The sequence below is a fragment of the Atractosteus spatula genome, chromosome 5 (genome assembly GCF_055471065.1).
Source record: "Atractosteus spatula isolate fAtrSpa1 chromosome 5, fAtrSpa1.hap1, whole genome shotgun sequence".
Lineage (NCBI taxonomy): Eukaryota > Metazoa > Chordata > Actinopteri > Semionotiformes > Lepisosteidae > Atractosteus > Atractosteus spatula.
Genome location: NC_142710.1, coordinates 22,212,026 through 22,229,187, shown reverse-complemented (window position 1 = coordinate 22,229,187; position 17,162 = coordinate 22,212,026). Strand labels below are relative to the sequence as shown.

General features: G+C 36.7%; 1 protein-coding gene across 1 annotated transcript in view; it reads left to right on the top strand.

The window, feature by feature from the left end:
- gabrzb (gamma-aminobutyric acid type A receptor subunit zeta, b) overlaps nucleotides 1-17,162 on the top strand; it is a 31,934-nt gene that overhangs the window by 6,835 nt on the left and 7,937 nt on the right. The window contains exons 3-6 of the mRNA XM_088916211.1: nucleotides 13,277-13,389; nucleotides 14,853-14,920; nucleotides 15,035-15,252; nucleotides 16,546-16,628. Of these exons, the coding sequence (XP_088772337.1) occupies nucleotides 13,277-13,389; nucleotides 14,853-14,920; nucleotides 15,035-15,252; nucleotides 16,546-16,628 (482 nt within the window). The remainder of the gene's footprint in view (nucleotides 1-13,276; nucleotides 13,390-14,852; nucleotides 14,921-15,034; nucleotides 15,253-16,545; nucleotides 16,629-17,162) is intronic.

The following is a 17,162-nucleotide window of genomic DNA, read 5'->3' as shown; positions in this document are numbered from 1 at the left end:
TGTGGCGCTTGAATGTTATCAATGTGTTTTCATGGGTTTTTGCAAGTGCTCTGGTTTCCTCCCAAAAACATGTGTGCAGTAGATCGGTGTCCAGAGTGTAATCCATAACTGATACCAGAAATAAGGGGCTTTCTGAGAATTTATGTAGATTATGCAGTCATCTTTCCAAGATTTATCTTGCAGGTTTATGTGCTGTTTTTATGTTGTCTACTTTTATGCATTTTTCCATTTTTATGTCCCCATGTGTGGTGAACCAGTTGGTACTGCCATCTTGATTAGAACCAGCTGCCTAGATGTGTGATGGTGACTGACTGATTCACCAGCATGAGATTTCTGGAACACTCTTGTGTTCTCCATGTACAGTATAGTATTGTGTGTAGTATATAGTGTATAGTGGAGGTATAGTATCTCCATGTATAGTATTGTCAGTCAGCTAGTGAACCTATCTTAAGATTTAGTGAGAGAGTGAGAGACCGTATATCTTGAAACTTAATGGTATGGCAACAGTGTGTAATGGGGTTTAGGGGTTCCAGACCAAAGTGTCATGGGTTCAAAGCCTGGTTGTTACACTCTTTAGCAAGGCATTTCATTTAGATTGTTCTTGTTATATGCCTTACTGGACACTTCTGTTTTCTCTGTGGATTTTACAACCAGGTTGAGGAAGATTTTTTGTTATATTAAAATGAGTGGTGAATTTGTGTTGTTATACTATATTACTTACCTTCTGTGTGGCAGGTTTTCACTAGGTGCTTTAGTTCACTGCTGGTGTACAACTGCATGGTGTACATATCATTTAGCATTTCTAAAACTGTCCTGTGTGTGAGTGCTCTGTGATACAGTAGATTGGCATTTTATCCCCTGGGTGTATCCTGCCTTGTGCTCATGGTCTGCAGGGTTAGATTCTGGCTCACTACAACCTTGTATTAGACTAAGTAGTTATTGAATTAGATGCAGGAAAATGTTAAATTCTCATTACAGATTTTTATTTTCACTGGAAAGTAATGTTTCATAAATTAGGAATTAGTTCAAGTTCAGTTGCAGCCCCTGTTTTGTCTTTAAAAATAATAATGACTCCTGTAAGTTCTTTCTCCATCATTACACTTTCAGAAGTTCCTGTCTCTGAAATCATGTTTTTTGTGCCTTGCTAAAAAAAGAAAAAACAAAAGAAGAAGGGAATCATATCAACACAGAATATCTGTTTTGTTGCTTGCAGGCTGAGGTTTTTATGTGGCATGATGATCTACTGTACAGTTACTTGTCAGATGCATACCTTGAAGTATGTGTGTGAAGCATCAAACAGACTTCTTAAATTCCTGTTTATTGTCAGGTTTTGTATTCTGTTTTTTTCAGTTCCAAATGCAGGTAGAAAACCAAATGATGAGACTAAAAAAGTCAATGGAGAAATAAATTATTTTTTTAGAAAAATGACCTGTGAGTTTTCCACTTATAGTATACACATTGGTAGTTCTATTCCAATGAACTGTGTAGCTTGTCATCACTTTAGTGAGCTTTGTATAAAATATGACTTATTTTTATGTTCTGTACATGTATTTGCACCGGAAAATAAATCTCTGTAATTATTTAATGTGTAACATACAATTATTATTTTTAGTACTAGTTTTATAAAACATTTAGCCCTTAAAACATATCATGGATAGTAAATACATTAAGGCTTGTACTGTAATTTTTAGTTCTTGTCAGTCATAAATTGCTAATATGTGTTACAGTAAGTGTTACTGAAGCTGTGTATTAGATACAGTACTTACAGTACAGCTTACAAACATATACAGTATGAGTATCTTTTATTTTTAAGCAATTAAAATTAGTTTGCTTGTATATTTATTTAAAATAAGGGGTTACAGAAATCTCAAGGATTCACATACAGTATAGGCCACATTGAAGAAGAAAAGTAACTTTCTCAGATATTCTTAAACAATCACCTTATGTGTTTTTTTAATAATAATAAAATGTATTCAGCAGTTGCTAAACTTATATAACAGAATAAATCATTTTTAGTGCAACTGTTTTACTGAAAGTAATGGAAATGTTGTTGCACAGCTATATGCCTTGAGGCCAGAGATGTATTTTTCAGTTCCAGATTGTGACTATTTTGGGTCCACATTACATTAATGAAAATAGTGTGTAAATTCCATTTAGAATTCATTTGTGTTTACTTAGTCCTCTGTTTATAAACACGATTAAGACAGTGAAAGCTGAGCCTTTTTTAATATCTTTTTTCAGAATATCTTTTAGAAAATTAAAATGATTTTATTTGGTGTTGAGATATTCTAAACCGACGGCTTTAAGTTATTTCCTCATTTTCTCCCACTTTTAACTTCTCTATTTATCTTCTCTCCACAACCACCCAATCTTGCTCCTACTCTACTACAAACTCAGTATCACATCACTTCTTCTCCCAACCCGTTTCTTCACTGGCACGTTCCTGCCACTTCTTCTTCAGCAAGGTTCACCCCTTCCTTACCAACTATTCTACATAACTGCTCATCCAGGTCCCGGTAATCTCTTGCCTGAGCTGTTGTTAAGTCACTCTTGGCTGAGCTGGTCCCTCTGCCAATGCTTGTGTAATTACTCCTGTCCCTCCTGTTACTGCCTGTATCTAATTCAAACCCTAGATCTTGCTTACTGCTCTCTCACCCACTCTACTGCTGCTTATCTTCACTGCCTCACATCCTCTCCGCTCTTCCTGTTCCAGAGGATTTTTCTTTCCACCCTCAGTTCTTCCACTTCCAGAGCTTCTCATTGGTGGAAGCAGCTACCCACGGAAATCAGAACTGCTCAATACCCGACCAGTTTTCTGGCACCTACTCAAGACACATCTGTTTTTAGATAGCACCTGTCATCTCTCAGCTCCATCCTTCAGTAACTCTTCTACTGAATTGCACTAATCCTTTTAATTCTCAAACATGTAATGTAATTTGTTAATTGTATTTATTCACTGTAAACATGGAAAAACAGGGCCCTTAAATTACTCCTCTCTAACCACATTATCTATATACCGCTTTAGTTAATAGTTTTTTACTTTATTGTGCCACCAGAATTGTTCATTATACTTACAGTAAACTTAATGTCAACATTCTGTTTATTGTGTGTCCCTCTGGGTAATGATATCTGCTAAGTAAATCATAATGAAAATATTTAATGGTGTTGAGATGTGGCAAGGTGGCATGTACAAAGCCAGAAATGCATTTCAGCCTTGATCTACCACCTAAGATATCCTTTAAGCTACAGTACATTACCAGATGAATAAATCAAATAATACTTGGAATACAAACTGAAATCGTAAACATTCATTATATTTGTGTTAGTAATTGCACCTTTATACTGTAGTTCTGAAATTACAACTAAGAGTTACTGAGGTCATGGCAGATGATGGGTTTAAAGCTGTCAGTCTCTGCTTAATAATCATGTGCCCTATTCACAGCACAGGACAACCTGGCTCATTTGTGCAACAGCTGCAAAACCTTTTGATCATCTCCTCAAACCACTACTGTGAGCTCTAATTGCATGTGAGCACAACCTTATTATGCGCCCTTCCAACCCCCATTAGTGTGCTATACTGTATTAACCCTTGCAATAAGACTAAGTGTATGACATACTCGTACTGTAAATACAATATGCTGTACTAGGTGCAAAACAAACAAAAATGTACATTTCTGAAAAATGAACTCTATTTAATCAGTTGATATGATTGATCAAATAGTTGTTGGTACATAATTAGCAACAGGACCACACTATAATTAGAGTATAGATATGAAGTGCAGTTATCTATTAAGTTCTTAATTAAAAAAACTGATTTTCTGTCTACCTTTGTGTGTTCCGTGCTTTCTCTTTCAGCTGTGTCAATCTGTCTTCACGGCTATCCATTTGTCACTATGGTTGTATTACTATTTGTCCTTGAAATGTGCTGTCTGTTAGTCAGTCCATTCTGTGTGTGAGTGCCCTGTGTTAATAATTCTTTATGTATTGTAAGAACACTGTTTCTTAAAGAGTGTATACAGTATTCCATTTGGAGAGTCTGCTTTTTGTTTTAGAATCCTACATGTGCTCTTTAATGAAAAATAGATTAAAATCAGGTTTTCTGGAAGAGTAAAGAGTTTCAATCATTTCAAATAACATTTGTAAGTAGCTACAACACAGTTGTACTGTAGTAGTAGTACCGCCACATAAAATGCTTTTTAAATTTTTATTTCACAGTGGTCGTGTAAAGGATTCTCTAACATTTACACCGGGAGACCAAATGTTACTTTTTAATACTGTATATTAGATTGTGTATGGTAAGTAACCAATAAGTACAATAGTTAGAATCCTAATCTCTGATCAAAGAAAGCAGAAATGTCAGCACTATGTCAAAATGTATTTTCTGTACATTGTACAGTATATGATGCATGGTGTCATTGTGTCGGTTTACTCTGGGGAGGACTTAAACCTCCCCCGCCACATTAGTCAGACAATGAATGGCTACACTGTAGTAGGCGTATATAATAAATAAGAATTTTATGTGATTACACTTTGTCTGCTGTCTTTAATGTACTGTACTGTTTTAGAATCTGCTGTATTGTTGTTTCATCAACTTTAAAGGTGGTGCAGACCAGATACATGTATTACTAACTAGAAGAGTGTATCTTCTTCAGTTATCAAGATTCATTCTTGAGTAAGATGGTTACATTTAGGATTTACTCATTCCATAAAAAATACCCTTTAAGAACATATTGAAATATTGAAAAGCATTTTTGCTTTCCATGAAGAAATAGGAGGTCTTGAGACCAGAGACATTAAAATATATTTAAAGATAAAAGACTGATTAGTAAAACTGTAGACAAAACTTACATTCTAGTACTGTACATACAATTGAAATTTGTTCTGAAACCCAACTTATTATATCTAGTCACCCACCATAGATTACTACCATTGCCGTTCTTTTGCGCTCAGAAGTAGACATACTGTACATGTGAATCTGAGAAAAAGTAAGGCATATTCATAAAATAGTGGTCCTCCATAAATAAGACTTACTCTAAACTGATGCTTAAAGGAGACAAACATTGACCTCTGCATAAAAATGCAATAAAATGTAAAAGAATGACTAAATTTGCCTGGCAGAGTTAAGAAGGAAACCTAAAGTGCTCCACAAAAAAAACCTAGAGCTCATTTACCTAATCTTAGTCAGTCTGTCCTATGCTCAAATAACTGAAAGCCTTCTTTTCATTAAGGAAATATCCACGTGTTTAAGATTGGGCAGTGATGGCACATGAGCTTCACTGATCAGATCCAGGAAATTCCAGCCTGTTCAGTTGTTGAGCCATCTGGTGTCCACTCAGCTGGGGCTACTGTCTGATTAGATTAACTCAGCTATGCAAACAAACACCAGCAGCAATTATCCCCCTCTAGCTAGCATTTCTCTTTAGATGGTGTCAATGACTGAGGGACAATAAAATAATCAATACTTTATGGATATAATCAATACGTAATGAATTCATAATATATATCTCCGACAAATAATATTAATATAATGTATAATGCCTTAAACGTTACTGTTAAGTAGAATACATTTAAATTTGTTTCAGTTTCAGAAGATTCAGAACATTGTTTAGGTTTATTGTTTTTAAAGGTCTTCAGACCCATACAATAGTAAACGTCACTTAATGCCTTTTGGTGTCTGTGTAATGACCTACCTGATTGATTGACAGATCTGAGAATTGCAGGAATGCAGTTCATTATTACTGTACAGTAGGTGATCATTCTAGCTACCTTAGAGAGACACAGATTATGAATGCTTTAAGAAGAAAAACACTATCATTCAGGGTTAGAGTCAAAGAGAGCCATCACTGGCTTTGGCTTTATCATTTTTATGTCAGAATCTGCAAATCAGCGTGTTTCTGAAGTCTTAGGATTTTTACACTGTTTGAAGCAAGTCATGCAACCATTAGATCAGATCTTTACCGTAGTGTTCAGTTCCTTTTATTTTTATCGGTGAAATAAAAGCCTCATCCTTCATACGGATTGCAAGTACCAAATGCAGCACTTATCAGTGGCTTCACTGTCAGCCTGAGACTGCTTACCATTGTCCAGCAGAATGTATCATCTTGTACAGTATGTTAGCAATTGGTAGGCTGGTTAATGTGTTCATTTAACACAGTTGTACAGTCCAGTTTATTTTCTATAATATTGCAAAATCTTACTCCCTTGTACATTATTTTAATATCTAGGGTTCTTTACTAGTTCTCACCATCTGCACTCACCTACCCTCAAGCTACTATGCCAGATTGACATGAGGAAGATTCATGGAAATGCAAATGTTTAATTTTTTTAGAAAAACTTTTTGTGTTTGTGAATGTTCAAAAAGTAATATAATTTTTGCTTGGTTGTCACATTTAGATTCCATTAAATACACTATGTTTAATAACTTATAAAATACAATAACAGAAGTACAAACTGTAGTTGAACCACAGTAGAAAAATACTCAATAAACAGTTTTCATTTCATTTATTTTTCTGTTAAAATAGACATACCTGTAGATTCAACAATCAAAACAACTGTCTGGTGGTGCTAAATTTGCATTTAAAAATAATCGTGGGAATTTGTTCCAGGATAGTTTAAATGTCTTTTACAGTATGACTGTGTTAGGAAAGTGAAATACATATTAGAAAAATAGTGATAAAGCTTTATTTCAGAACCTTTTTGGGCACAAGCCCAATTCTTCTTCTTATTATTATTAGGGCGGTGCAGTGGCTCTGTGCCTCTGGCTGGAAGGTTACTGGTTCATATCCTGCATCCGGCAGAGGAATCCTGCTCCATTGGGCCCCTAAACAAGGCCCTTAACCCCAACTGCTCCAGGGGTGCCGTATAAATGGCTGACCCTGCACTCTGACCCCGAGTTTCTCTCCCTGTCTGTGTGTCTCATGGAGAGCAAGTTGGGCTTGTGTGAAAAGACAAAATTCCTAATACAAGAAATTGTATATGGCCAATAAAGTGATCTTACTATCTTACTTATTGTTCAGGCTGTATTGTCTGTGCAATTCCAGACATGAAATTTAATTGAGAAACAGGATTAAATGCATAGTCTGTTATTATAATAAGCCTGTAAAAGAAGTGTCAACATAGCATTTCCACATAGCAATTCCTCTTTAAATTGCTCTTTAAAATTTAAAACTGATCAGGTTAACTTGAATAGGTTGCAGTGGGTTGACCTAAGTGTTTTATAATAACTGTCATTGAAAGTCATTATCTTTTCCAGGATCTGAGGTCGGAAAATATACTGTAGCTGTCCTTAGATAAGCCAGTCATAGACTGTATAAATCATATCAATTAAGAACGATTGATTGCCTCAATCAAAAAAGGCTGCTCTGTTGATCATTATTTCAATTGAACATGAACAAACTGAGAAATTGGATGTTCAATAACTGGCTCTACTCTTGTCTGAATGCATGTATATTTTTTTCTGCTGATAATTGGTACTTGTATCAAAATCTAAACACTCAATACTGTAAGAATAACTCAAGACTGTAAGTTTTTAGCCTTTCATTTTTCTGTGGCCTACCTAATGTCAATAAAATAACACAATTTTGGTTTAAACCCTTATTAATAGAATGTAGACATGAAAAGTATTAAAAGATTATTTGCAACAGCCTATTAAAAGTTTATTTGGCATAACTCCCTTTATTAAGAGAATGGCAACTTGATGTAACGAACAGTTCTTTCCGGACCCTATGCGGACGACACAATCCGAAGTAGTGAGGAAACACTGGGGAAAAAGGTCATGCAGGAATACTGTACGGGGATGAAAACAGGGGGCGTGTCCAAAGTGCGCTGGTGAACGGGGGAGGTGTGTCCTAGGCAAACAATCCAAAGGTAATCCAGACGGGGAATCCAAAAACACAAGCATAAGTCCATGGCCAGGCGATCCATCCAGGAGATTAAAACCAGGAACCGTGTCGGAACCGGAAGGGGGAACAGGAACAGGAACAGAGACTTAAAAACATGACGGAGCCAGACTCATCAGGACCCAGGCTCGCACGATATGGAAATCAGATGCAGAGCCCGGAACTGACTGAGTGTCTGGCTTTTAAGGGGAATGGGAAGGAGGCTGGAACAAGGGGCATGTGCACAGAATTAAGTCCAAAGTGAAAAGAGCCGGAGCGCCCTTAAGGAGGAGGGACTACAATCGTGACACCTGACCGTAAAGGCAAGGCTGAAGGAGATCCCTAAAAGAGACTCCATAACACTGATGTAGAGTTCTTCCATGACAGAGTTTGTGGTGTGTGAGCATTAGGTTGATCGGGTCAGTGTGGGTATACAGTAGAAAGGCTCTGGAAGACCACCCACCCGGGATTTTGATAATCGAGAAAAGAGTGGCCAGAAGAGTGATTGGCACTGAGGCTGGTTTTGGGTAGCATGTTATGAGGTGGTGTAGGAATCAATGATGGTTAACAACCTGTTGATTCTCATCAATGAACAAAGGGTGGGGCAGGATGGCTGACTGAGATAGAAGTAATGAATGGAACCTCAGCCTGCCCAGTCCGCCTTGCTTCTTTGAAGGTGGAAAGTGTTTGTGTCATGATAGCCAAAGGAAATGGTTGATATGCAGGGCTGGAGATGGGGGTTACAGAAGTAAGTAAGGTCCAGTGAATTCAGAACATCAGAGAATTCAAAGAATAGCAGAAAAAAATTATGCTTTGAAGGTTAAGTTGGCAAGAGGAGACTAGAAGCTGTTTTGAAGTGAGGGAGATACAACAGTGTACAATGTCAACAGCAATAGACAAGCATTTAGATGGTAAAGAATATTCTGCTTTCTGCAGTTTTTTAAGAAACCAGTTTGTGGATGGGTTATGGTGATTTCCTGTTAAGCATTTACTGAGGAGACCCGAAAAGAATACTTTGATGCTTGTTTTGCTGCAGTGAAAAAAATGGTGAAGGAAAATAATATTTCTCAAAGATTTCTGAAAGAGAATATTAAGCATCTAAAAGCCCTGACAGGCAGACCAATTCAAATAAAGAATGTGGTATGAGATTCTCAACAGAATAATACTTTTGAGAGGGAGTGATGAACAGAGAAATAGGATGATGGTTTTTGGCAGTATAGCTTCTGAATATGGAGCAACCAGCATCAGTGCTGCATTCACTTCTGGGTTAAGGTTCTGAATTTCTAAATTTTGGAAATGAGAAAGCAAATCAGCATTCTGCTTCAGGTAACTAGGAATATTCTAGCAAATTTCTGAATATAAATTGGATACATAAAGATACTCAGGCGAGACATCTCAGCGGGTTTGTGATCTGGGGAGATTTTCTGCACCCTTTGTTTATAATGTAGAACATGGCTATGTGGTTTGAATAAGGAAGGATGGATTTTAGGCTCAGGGTGGATGAAACCACAAAAAAGAGTGGCTAGAGCAAAGGGGGGCAATTCATAAAGCATAACAGTGGAACTGCAAGGAAAACATTGAGAAACTTAATGCAGCCGAGCAGCCAATCAGCCGCAAACCATTTCCCCTATAATTTTACGCCTGAACACGATCGAGCATCGGTAGAAAGTTGAATTCTTTGGAGTCAGAATGCTATCACTATTAAAGAAGCTGATGCCATTCCATTGCTTCAGACACAGGAACAAAAACCTAAGTTTCCTCCCAGCAGCCAGTATCCAAGGAGATGTAGTGATGCACAGATGCAAGAGAAGGAGCTTGACCGAGATAATACAGTCATAATACCTGAGGAATGATGTAGATAGCATCATTTAAATGACCAAGAAGAGGGAGATGCTTGCATTTTGAACAAGAGTAAAGGAAGTTGGAAAGGCATTTGTTAATGCAATCGAGTTTAGCCTGTGGCAAAAAAGGATAATTCAGTCGTGCCCCAAAAACCTGCACCATGCAACTGCTGCTTCTGTGTAAGTGTTGGCTGCGCAAATATAGCACTCTAAGACGAGAAATAAAAATGAGCATGTAAGGAAATTTGAAAAGGTTATAAACACATGAAAAGGTGTTTGTGTTTATCAATAGTGTCAGATGCCCATGGTCATGTAGTGACTCCTCATTTACTGTCACAGTAAATAGGACCAATTTGTTTCTGTTTCTCACAAATTTTCTTCTACTGAAAAGTGATACAAATTATTCAGATCATGGCTATGTATATAGCCATGATCTGTTATGATCACGTAGGTAGTTTTTTCTTTGTATTCAATATGAAATTCTATAGTGTGATAAACTGTTACATCATCTGCTATAAAGCTGTGGGGCGTGTCGCCATGGGCCACACCTTCTCCTTTGTGCCTGCTCAGCACCAGTTGCCGAGGAGACAGGAGGATATGTGGAGCACCTGGCTGCAATCAGAACCCTTATTGCATCAGGTGCTCCGGGTTATTTAAGTCTGTTTACTGTAGTTTCTCCTTGGTAATCCGGCATTGTGTCACTTACGGACCACAAGCCATAATTTCCGAGCTGACTCCTCCCTGAATTAATCCTGTAACCCATCTGTTCCTGTTTCAATACCTGCCTGGATTTTCCCCATAGTTTGCCTACAGTACATTCTGATTTGCCCAGACTCTGCTTGGGGACCCTGTTTTGTACGGTGGTTGCCTCCACCAATCCAGTCATAATAACCATTCATTGGACTCTGTCTCAACCTGCTAGCCTCTCTGCCTGCCCCATGTCCTGATCTGCCCCTGGTACTCTACACTAATTCCGGTTCTCAGTGGGCGCACGGTTCGGTCCAGTTCCTGACATGTCATCTGCTGGTTTTACTTGACAGTGTGTATTTGGCCCAGACTGGCCTCAGGAGTAGACAGCCCTGACAGTGCACACATAGCTCAGCCCGGTCTCTAGCACGCCCACTACAGATCGCCCCGACAGCACATGTACAGTTCAGCCTGGTCTCCAGAGAAGACCGCCCAGAAAGCATGCCAAGCTCAGCCCAGTTCCTGGCACACCTGCTGCAGACAGCGAACCCTGACACCCTGACAGCAAAGCAGAGTCCATACTGGAGAGCGCCGGCCACTTTCCCTGGACTTTGACCTTTCTCTTGGGTCCACAATGCCTCCTTGCCCATCCTCACATCTGAAGGGGAGGCACTGTATCACATGAACAAAGCTGAGGATGTTGAATGGTTAAATATTTATGTAAAGTATAATTTGATATGTAGAGTGTAACCTGTGCATATAAGGTACTGTACTGTATGTGTCTCTGCTCTAGGTGCTGTATAAAATATAGAACAACCATACAGAAACAAACCTGCCTAGTATTAACCAGCACTTGGGTTTTGAATTTCTGTTTTTAAATAAATCTTATACAGAATTGATTAAAAAGTATAATAATTCACCTATAATGCAGAAGGACTGGACTGGTTCCACTAAGGACATAGATTAGAAAAGGGAGTAGATCTTTATGAAACTGAAAAAAACATGACATACTGTACTGTAGATAAATACAATATTTTGAAATACAGAATATCAAAAATGTAAAACATATAGACATATTATGTATATTAATGTCATTTAATATATTTAAGAAATATTTGCCTTTTAATTTACTGCAGTAAGAGAAGGGGTGCACTATGGCATGGCAGTAGGTGCTTCTGTCTTACAGTTCTTCAGTCCTGGATTCAGTTGCAGAATGTGGTGCCTTCTGTGTGAAGTTTCCATGTTTGTCCTGTGATCGTGTGGAGTTTCTAGGGGTCCTCAGGTTTTCCTGTTATACAATTATCACTGTACATGTATATGTTTGGATGCCCTGTGTTGGATAGGCATCCAGTCTTGGGTGTAGTCCTGCCTTGTGCCTTATGATTCTGGGCAGGGCTCCAGGTTGTCATGATGCTTACCAGAAATAAGCAGCTTTCTGATAAAGGATGGATGGGATAAAGCAGGGATACATACAGTATGCACTAATAACACATGAAGAAAAAATGTTTGTGTCTGTATTGTATCCTCTTTACTTTTGCCATCATAGGTAAATTAAATGTATGGTCTACTGTGTCTTTTCTGGGGTGCCTTTCCAATCTGCAGATTTGACTAAAGAGCATTAAACCTACACATTAGTGAGATACAGGGAGAAATGTAGCCTGTGCACAAGACATGAATTAATTACTGGGTAGATTATAACCGAAGTAGAATTTCCACAACTCCCACATACTATTTATGTGAATCAAAGCTCTGGAACAAACAGTATCATGTCAGAAACAAGTAAAGGGGAAAGTGATGATAAAGTCCATGAAAAAATAAATATGGATAAATTGGTTTATTAAATATGTGTCCATCTTCACGTTTTGCATGCAAAAGAACATACAGTACCCACAAAGGGAAATGCAAGGGCTTTTAACAGTATCTGTATAAACTGAGAGGCCAATAAAGATCACCAAACATGGATGTATTAGGGTGAGTAAAAGGAAACATTAGATAGAAATATATCTTCCACAATAATATGATGTCCCCTGAACTAGCAATGCTTCTGTATGTTTCTGGGATCCCATTTTACTCCATTAAAATGTCTTCCTGCTGTTCCTTCAATTCTCTCCACATCGGCACCCATCTGTGATTTGATGTCCTACCTACTGTAAGAAAAAGCATTTCAGGACAAAAGCTTAAGGTTAAGTTTCAGATGACGTATACCTTAACACTCACATCTGCTTTGAGCTTTTTTGCTCTGAGCTTTTTCCTCTCTAGCACAGGAAGGATCCCATCATTAGGTTTTAATACAACTAAAAAAACTGTTGTGTAACTGTGGGATACTGAGATGTTATGAGTAGCGCTGCATAAAAGTGAGTTGTTTACAATTTGAGGTGCTATGGAAGACACCTTATTTTTAAAACGGTTCAGTGATTTAAACTGAAGGTAGACAATTTGATATCAAAGGCAGCTGAGGTCTTTCAGTTCCCCTGCTGACTCTCCAGGTGCTAAACAGGTGATGATTTAAAAAATATTCTAGTACTACAGCCTACCAGAAAAAGCTGAATTCTATTGATTTAAATGTGAACACCAAAAATATGAAATATAGTGCCAACAAAAGGCTTGATATAGTACCAAAAAAAACAGGATTTGAAATGGCCTGCTCTAAACCCTTTCTTGAACATGTTAATTCTAACACAAAGAAAATGTTAATGTCATAAAATACATTTTTAAATTAGAAACCCTTTGCTGAGCTTTGATCTTTTTTTTTCTTATCACATGGTAATAGTATATGTTTACTGTTATCACATGTATTAATTATTTAGATTAGAATAAACAACAGGTCTACAGGACACATGCTGAGCATTTATGTTTATTTCACTTCCACAGAATATTGGAAAATATGTTTCTGTGTTCCAAAGTGAAAGGAGAAGAAATTCTGCCACCAACAATACAAAAACTAATGAAAGGATACAACAAATATCTTCGTCCCTTTTTTGACAGTAAGGAAATTATTTAATTTATTTATGAAACCAATCCACTGAACATATTTCAATATATTTTCAATGAGTGTACTACATTATATTGTGTGGAAACGTTTACTTAGTATTGCTGAAAATGTTAATATACTTTTGCAAAATTAAAATTTTGACCATCATTATGTTTTTGTTGTTAATTTTTAAATGATGAAATCACACATTTCAGCTATTTACTACATGTCTGAAAGTATTTAAATCAAATAGTGCATTATAAAATCTGAGATTGCTAACAGCAGTCATATAGTTCTTTCATTTGTTATTTGTAACAAAGAGTATGGCTACATTTATAATCATACAAAAACATTAATGATAGGAAGAATCTACAATAAATTAACCTGAATAAATCAAAATGTGATTAAATCTAGCAGACTCTTCATCCATATGACAGTTCAATATATCAAGACAAGCTATTTAAGAGGTATCACCTTTAAAGCATGGGGCATCATTACATTCATCTTGGAGTCCTATTAATGGATGTTTTCATTTTTAGAATTTAGAAGATTAGAAGTGATTATTTTATGTTTAATGGCATTTTTTTGCTGTTTTATCACTCATTACTGAAAAAATGCAATTGTATTTGCTGTCGTACAGATTTATTAGAACCCATCTGGAAATCTGACATTCACATAATTAAGTGGGTTTCCTGGATAAGATAAGATTTTATTGTCCCCTGAGGGGATGTTTTTATGGACACCCAGCACTCCTGTACATTTAAATAGAATAGAATGCAAAAAAAGAGAAGAAAAGCATTGCACATTTTACTATTACAAAAAATAAGAAAAACATTGCACATTATACTATTACAAAAAAATAAGGATGACTACCAGGCAGCCTTTGCTCATTCTTTTGTTGTTTATGTTCTGGTTAATTGGTCTAAGAATTTAAGATGATCCCTTGATTGGCCTTTCCTGAAATAATGTGTGGGTATAGAAAGGCTTTTACACATTTCCTGAGCATAACATCACCAGAATTAACTCTTACTGCAGATCCTTCATCCTTTTATCTGCCTAGCTAACAGTGTCTGTTAATTGGCTAGTTAGTTGCACCTGGAGTAAACTATTTTAAATAAACATTGCACAGTTTCATTGACTTATTTCATTGATCTTCGTAAAAAAACAAAAACAAAAATGTAGACATCTTAAATTACTGACAAAATGCTAAAAAATCTTTACATTCTCTTTATTTGCAACTGCTATCATAGTCTCAGTTTGTGAGACACAAAATTCTACTAATACAAGAAATACACATCATCAGCATTGTCAGTAATTTTCAATGCAATACTTTGTTGAATCTATTTTCCACTGTGCTAAGATGTAACATGTTAAATACACCTGCACAAAATTAGTTTCTGCTTCCCATAAAGCTTCTGTTTTTTATGAGAGTTAATAAGAACACTGCTGGTTTGACATTAATTTCTTTTCTCTTAGATGGGCCTGTTACTGTCGGAATGAGCTTGGACATTGCAAGTATTGATACAATATCTGAAATTAATATGGTAAGGTGTCAGAATAGTCTCATTAATTAATAGCATTCACACTTAAAGTATGATGGCCATGCTCTGTAATTACAATATATTGCCTGTTGAATTAATCAGATAATTCTGTTATAGGACTACACAGCCACTATATTCTTGAGACAGCGCTGGACAGATGAACGCCTTTGCTTTGATGGAAATAAGAGTTTAAGTTTAGATGGAAGACTTGTCGAATTGCTTTGGGTTCCTGATACATTCATTGTGGATTCAAAGAAATCCTTTCTCCATGATATTACTGTGGAAAACAGGCTTATAAGGATTTTCCCAAATGGAACAGTTCTGTATGCACTGAGGTAAGAATGTGTTGATACATAGATACATTCCCGAATCTTTGAGGTAACAGATATCATAAATCAAATTTCAGTTTTTTTCTAAAAATACAGAAGCTCAGTGATGGCTAGTTTCCTGCACAGACTGAATCAAAATTGAATAATCAAAAAAATATGTAAATGATGGTAGTCATCTGTTTCCAAGCCCTGCTTCTAACCAGTGGAAAAGTGCAATTACTGTAAATCTTAAGACTGGAATTTGAGATTAGCAGGTGAGTTGAAGTTTTGATTTAATCTGGGAACTTTTCTCAGGATCAGGCATTTGTTTTTTGTTTTGATCTAGTCAGTTACTAAACCACAGATTAGTCCAATAAATAGTTTGGTTAAGAAAAAAATAAATAACAGTGGTTTGATGTTTACCGGTAACTATTACTTGACAAACTGTTGAGCACAAGATTGTGGTGAATAAAAATTCAAGATTTCTTTTACCAGTTACTAATGTGCCTTAACTTTAGTTTGGAAGGTACTTTTTCACTTAAAGATCAGAAATGAGATTAATTTAAATGGTCTGGATATGAGGATATTATTACTGTTACAATGAGAGCCAGCTTTGGTCCCCCAAAACCACAGTTGGTTTAATTATTCTGTTTGTTAAACAATTATACAAATATTTAAATAACTGGTTTTTTTTATCTGCATGATTTTTTAATAGTTGAGAAACTACAGAGAACTCTAAAATCTGCAATACTGTGAATCTTGTAGAATGAAATGGCTTGATACTGCCTTGCTAGACTACAAAGTCTGAGATGGAATATGCAAGTGTGAGTGCTTCAGGAGATATGAGAAGCAACACAACTTCTCACTTTCTTCTGGTACTCAAAAGATACAGTTAAAGAAAAGAAGGGAAGACAAGGCTGCAAGGTGTGCCTCTGACCACACTGGGCTGATGTTTTGCCTGGGGCTTCCCTTCTGTCAACGCAACAAGCTGCTCCTGAGAGAACAGGCCCTGAGGAAGGGCAGCAGTGAAAGGGGAGGGATTGTTCAAGAGTTCTGCCTTTGGGAAACGTAAAGATGAAGGCAAAGCACTTTTAATATAACCTGTGCTGTAACACAATGCAAATGAAAAACTTAGTTTTTTTCTACCGATACAGAAAATCACAATATAAATTAATCCTAAGGTTGGTCACTTAAAATCAAAACTATATAAGATTTGCTAATAATATTTGTAAGTGTGGAGAGAATGGGCTTTAATGAGACTTTTCTGCAGTATTTTAGAAAGAAATACCTATCTAAAAAAAAATCTGATATTCTTTTCAGGATAACAACTACTGTGGCTTGCAACATGGATTTAACAAAATATCCTATGGACAAGCAGACATGTACCCTACAACTAGAAAGCTGTAAGAGAATTTTATTTTAATCTCACACCTACTGTACCAAGAAATATGATGCTGTTCAATTTAAGCAGAGTCGCCATCAACTATAAAGCTGGGTTAATCATTTAAAGACTATATTCATACTGTTGTCTGCTGAAACCAGATTTCCATTTAATTAAAAACAGTGTTGTGTACAGTAAGTGTTATATCAAATGCTTCACAGTTTCTCTGTTATAGAAATAAATATTTTGCGAAGGCATATACCATCATGATAATGAGGACTGTCATAAGGATTCATCAGATCTCTCCCTCATAAAGCCTGTGTGGGATGTAATAGAATTCTAGCTACGTCACTTTAATCACATCAGATACAGCAGAAAGCATGACAGGCATCAGTCAAATTTTGCAGTGCCATCTCTCAGCCCTTTATGCTGTCTCTCTATAGCAGGAGTCTCCAACCCTCGTCCTGTAGAGCCCCCATCCAGAAAATGTTATAGCTAGCCTTGAAATCCTCAGTTTCTGAAGACCTGGAACGATATAGTTATGGCCAATGAAAAA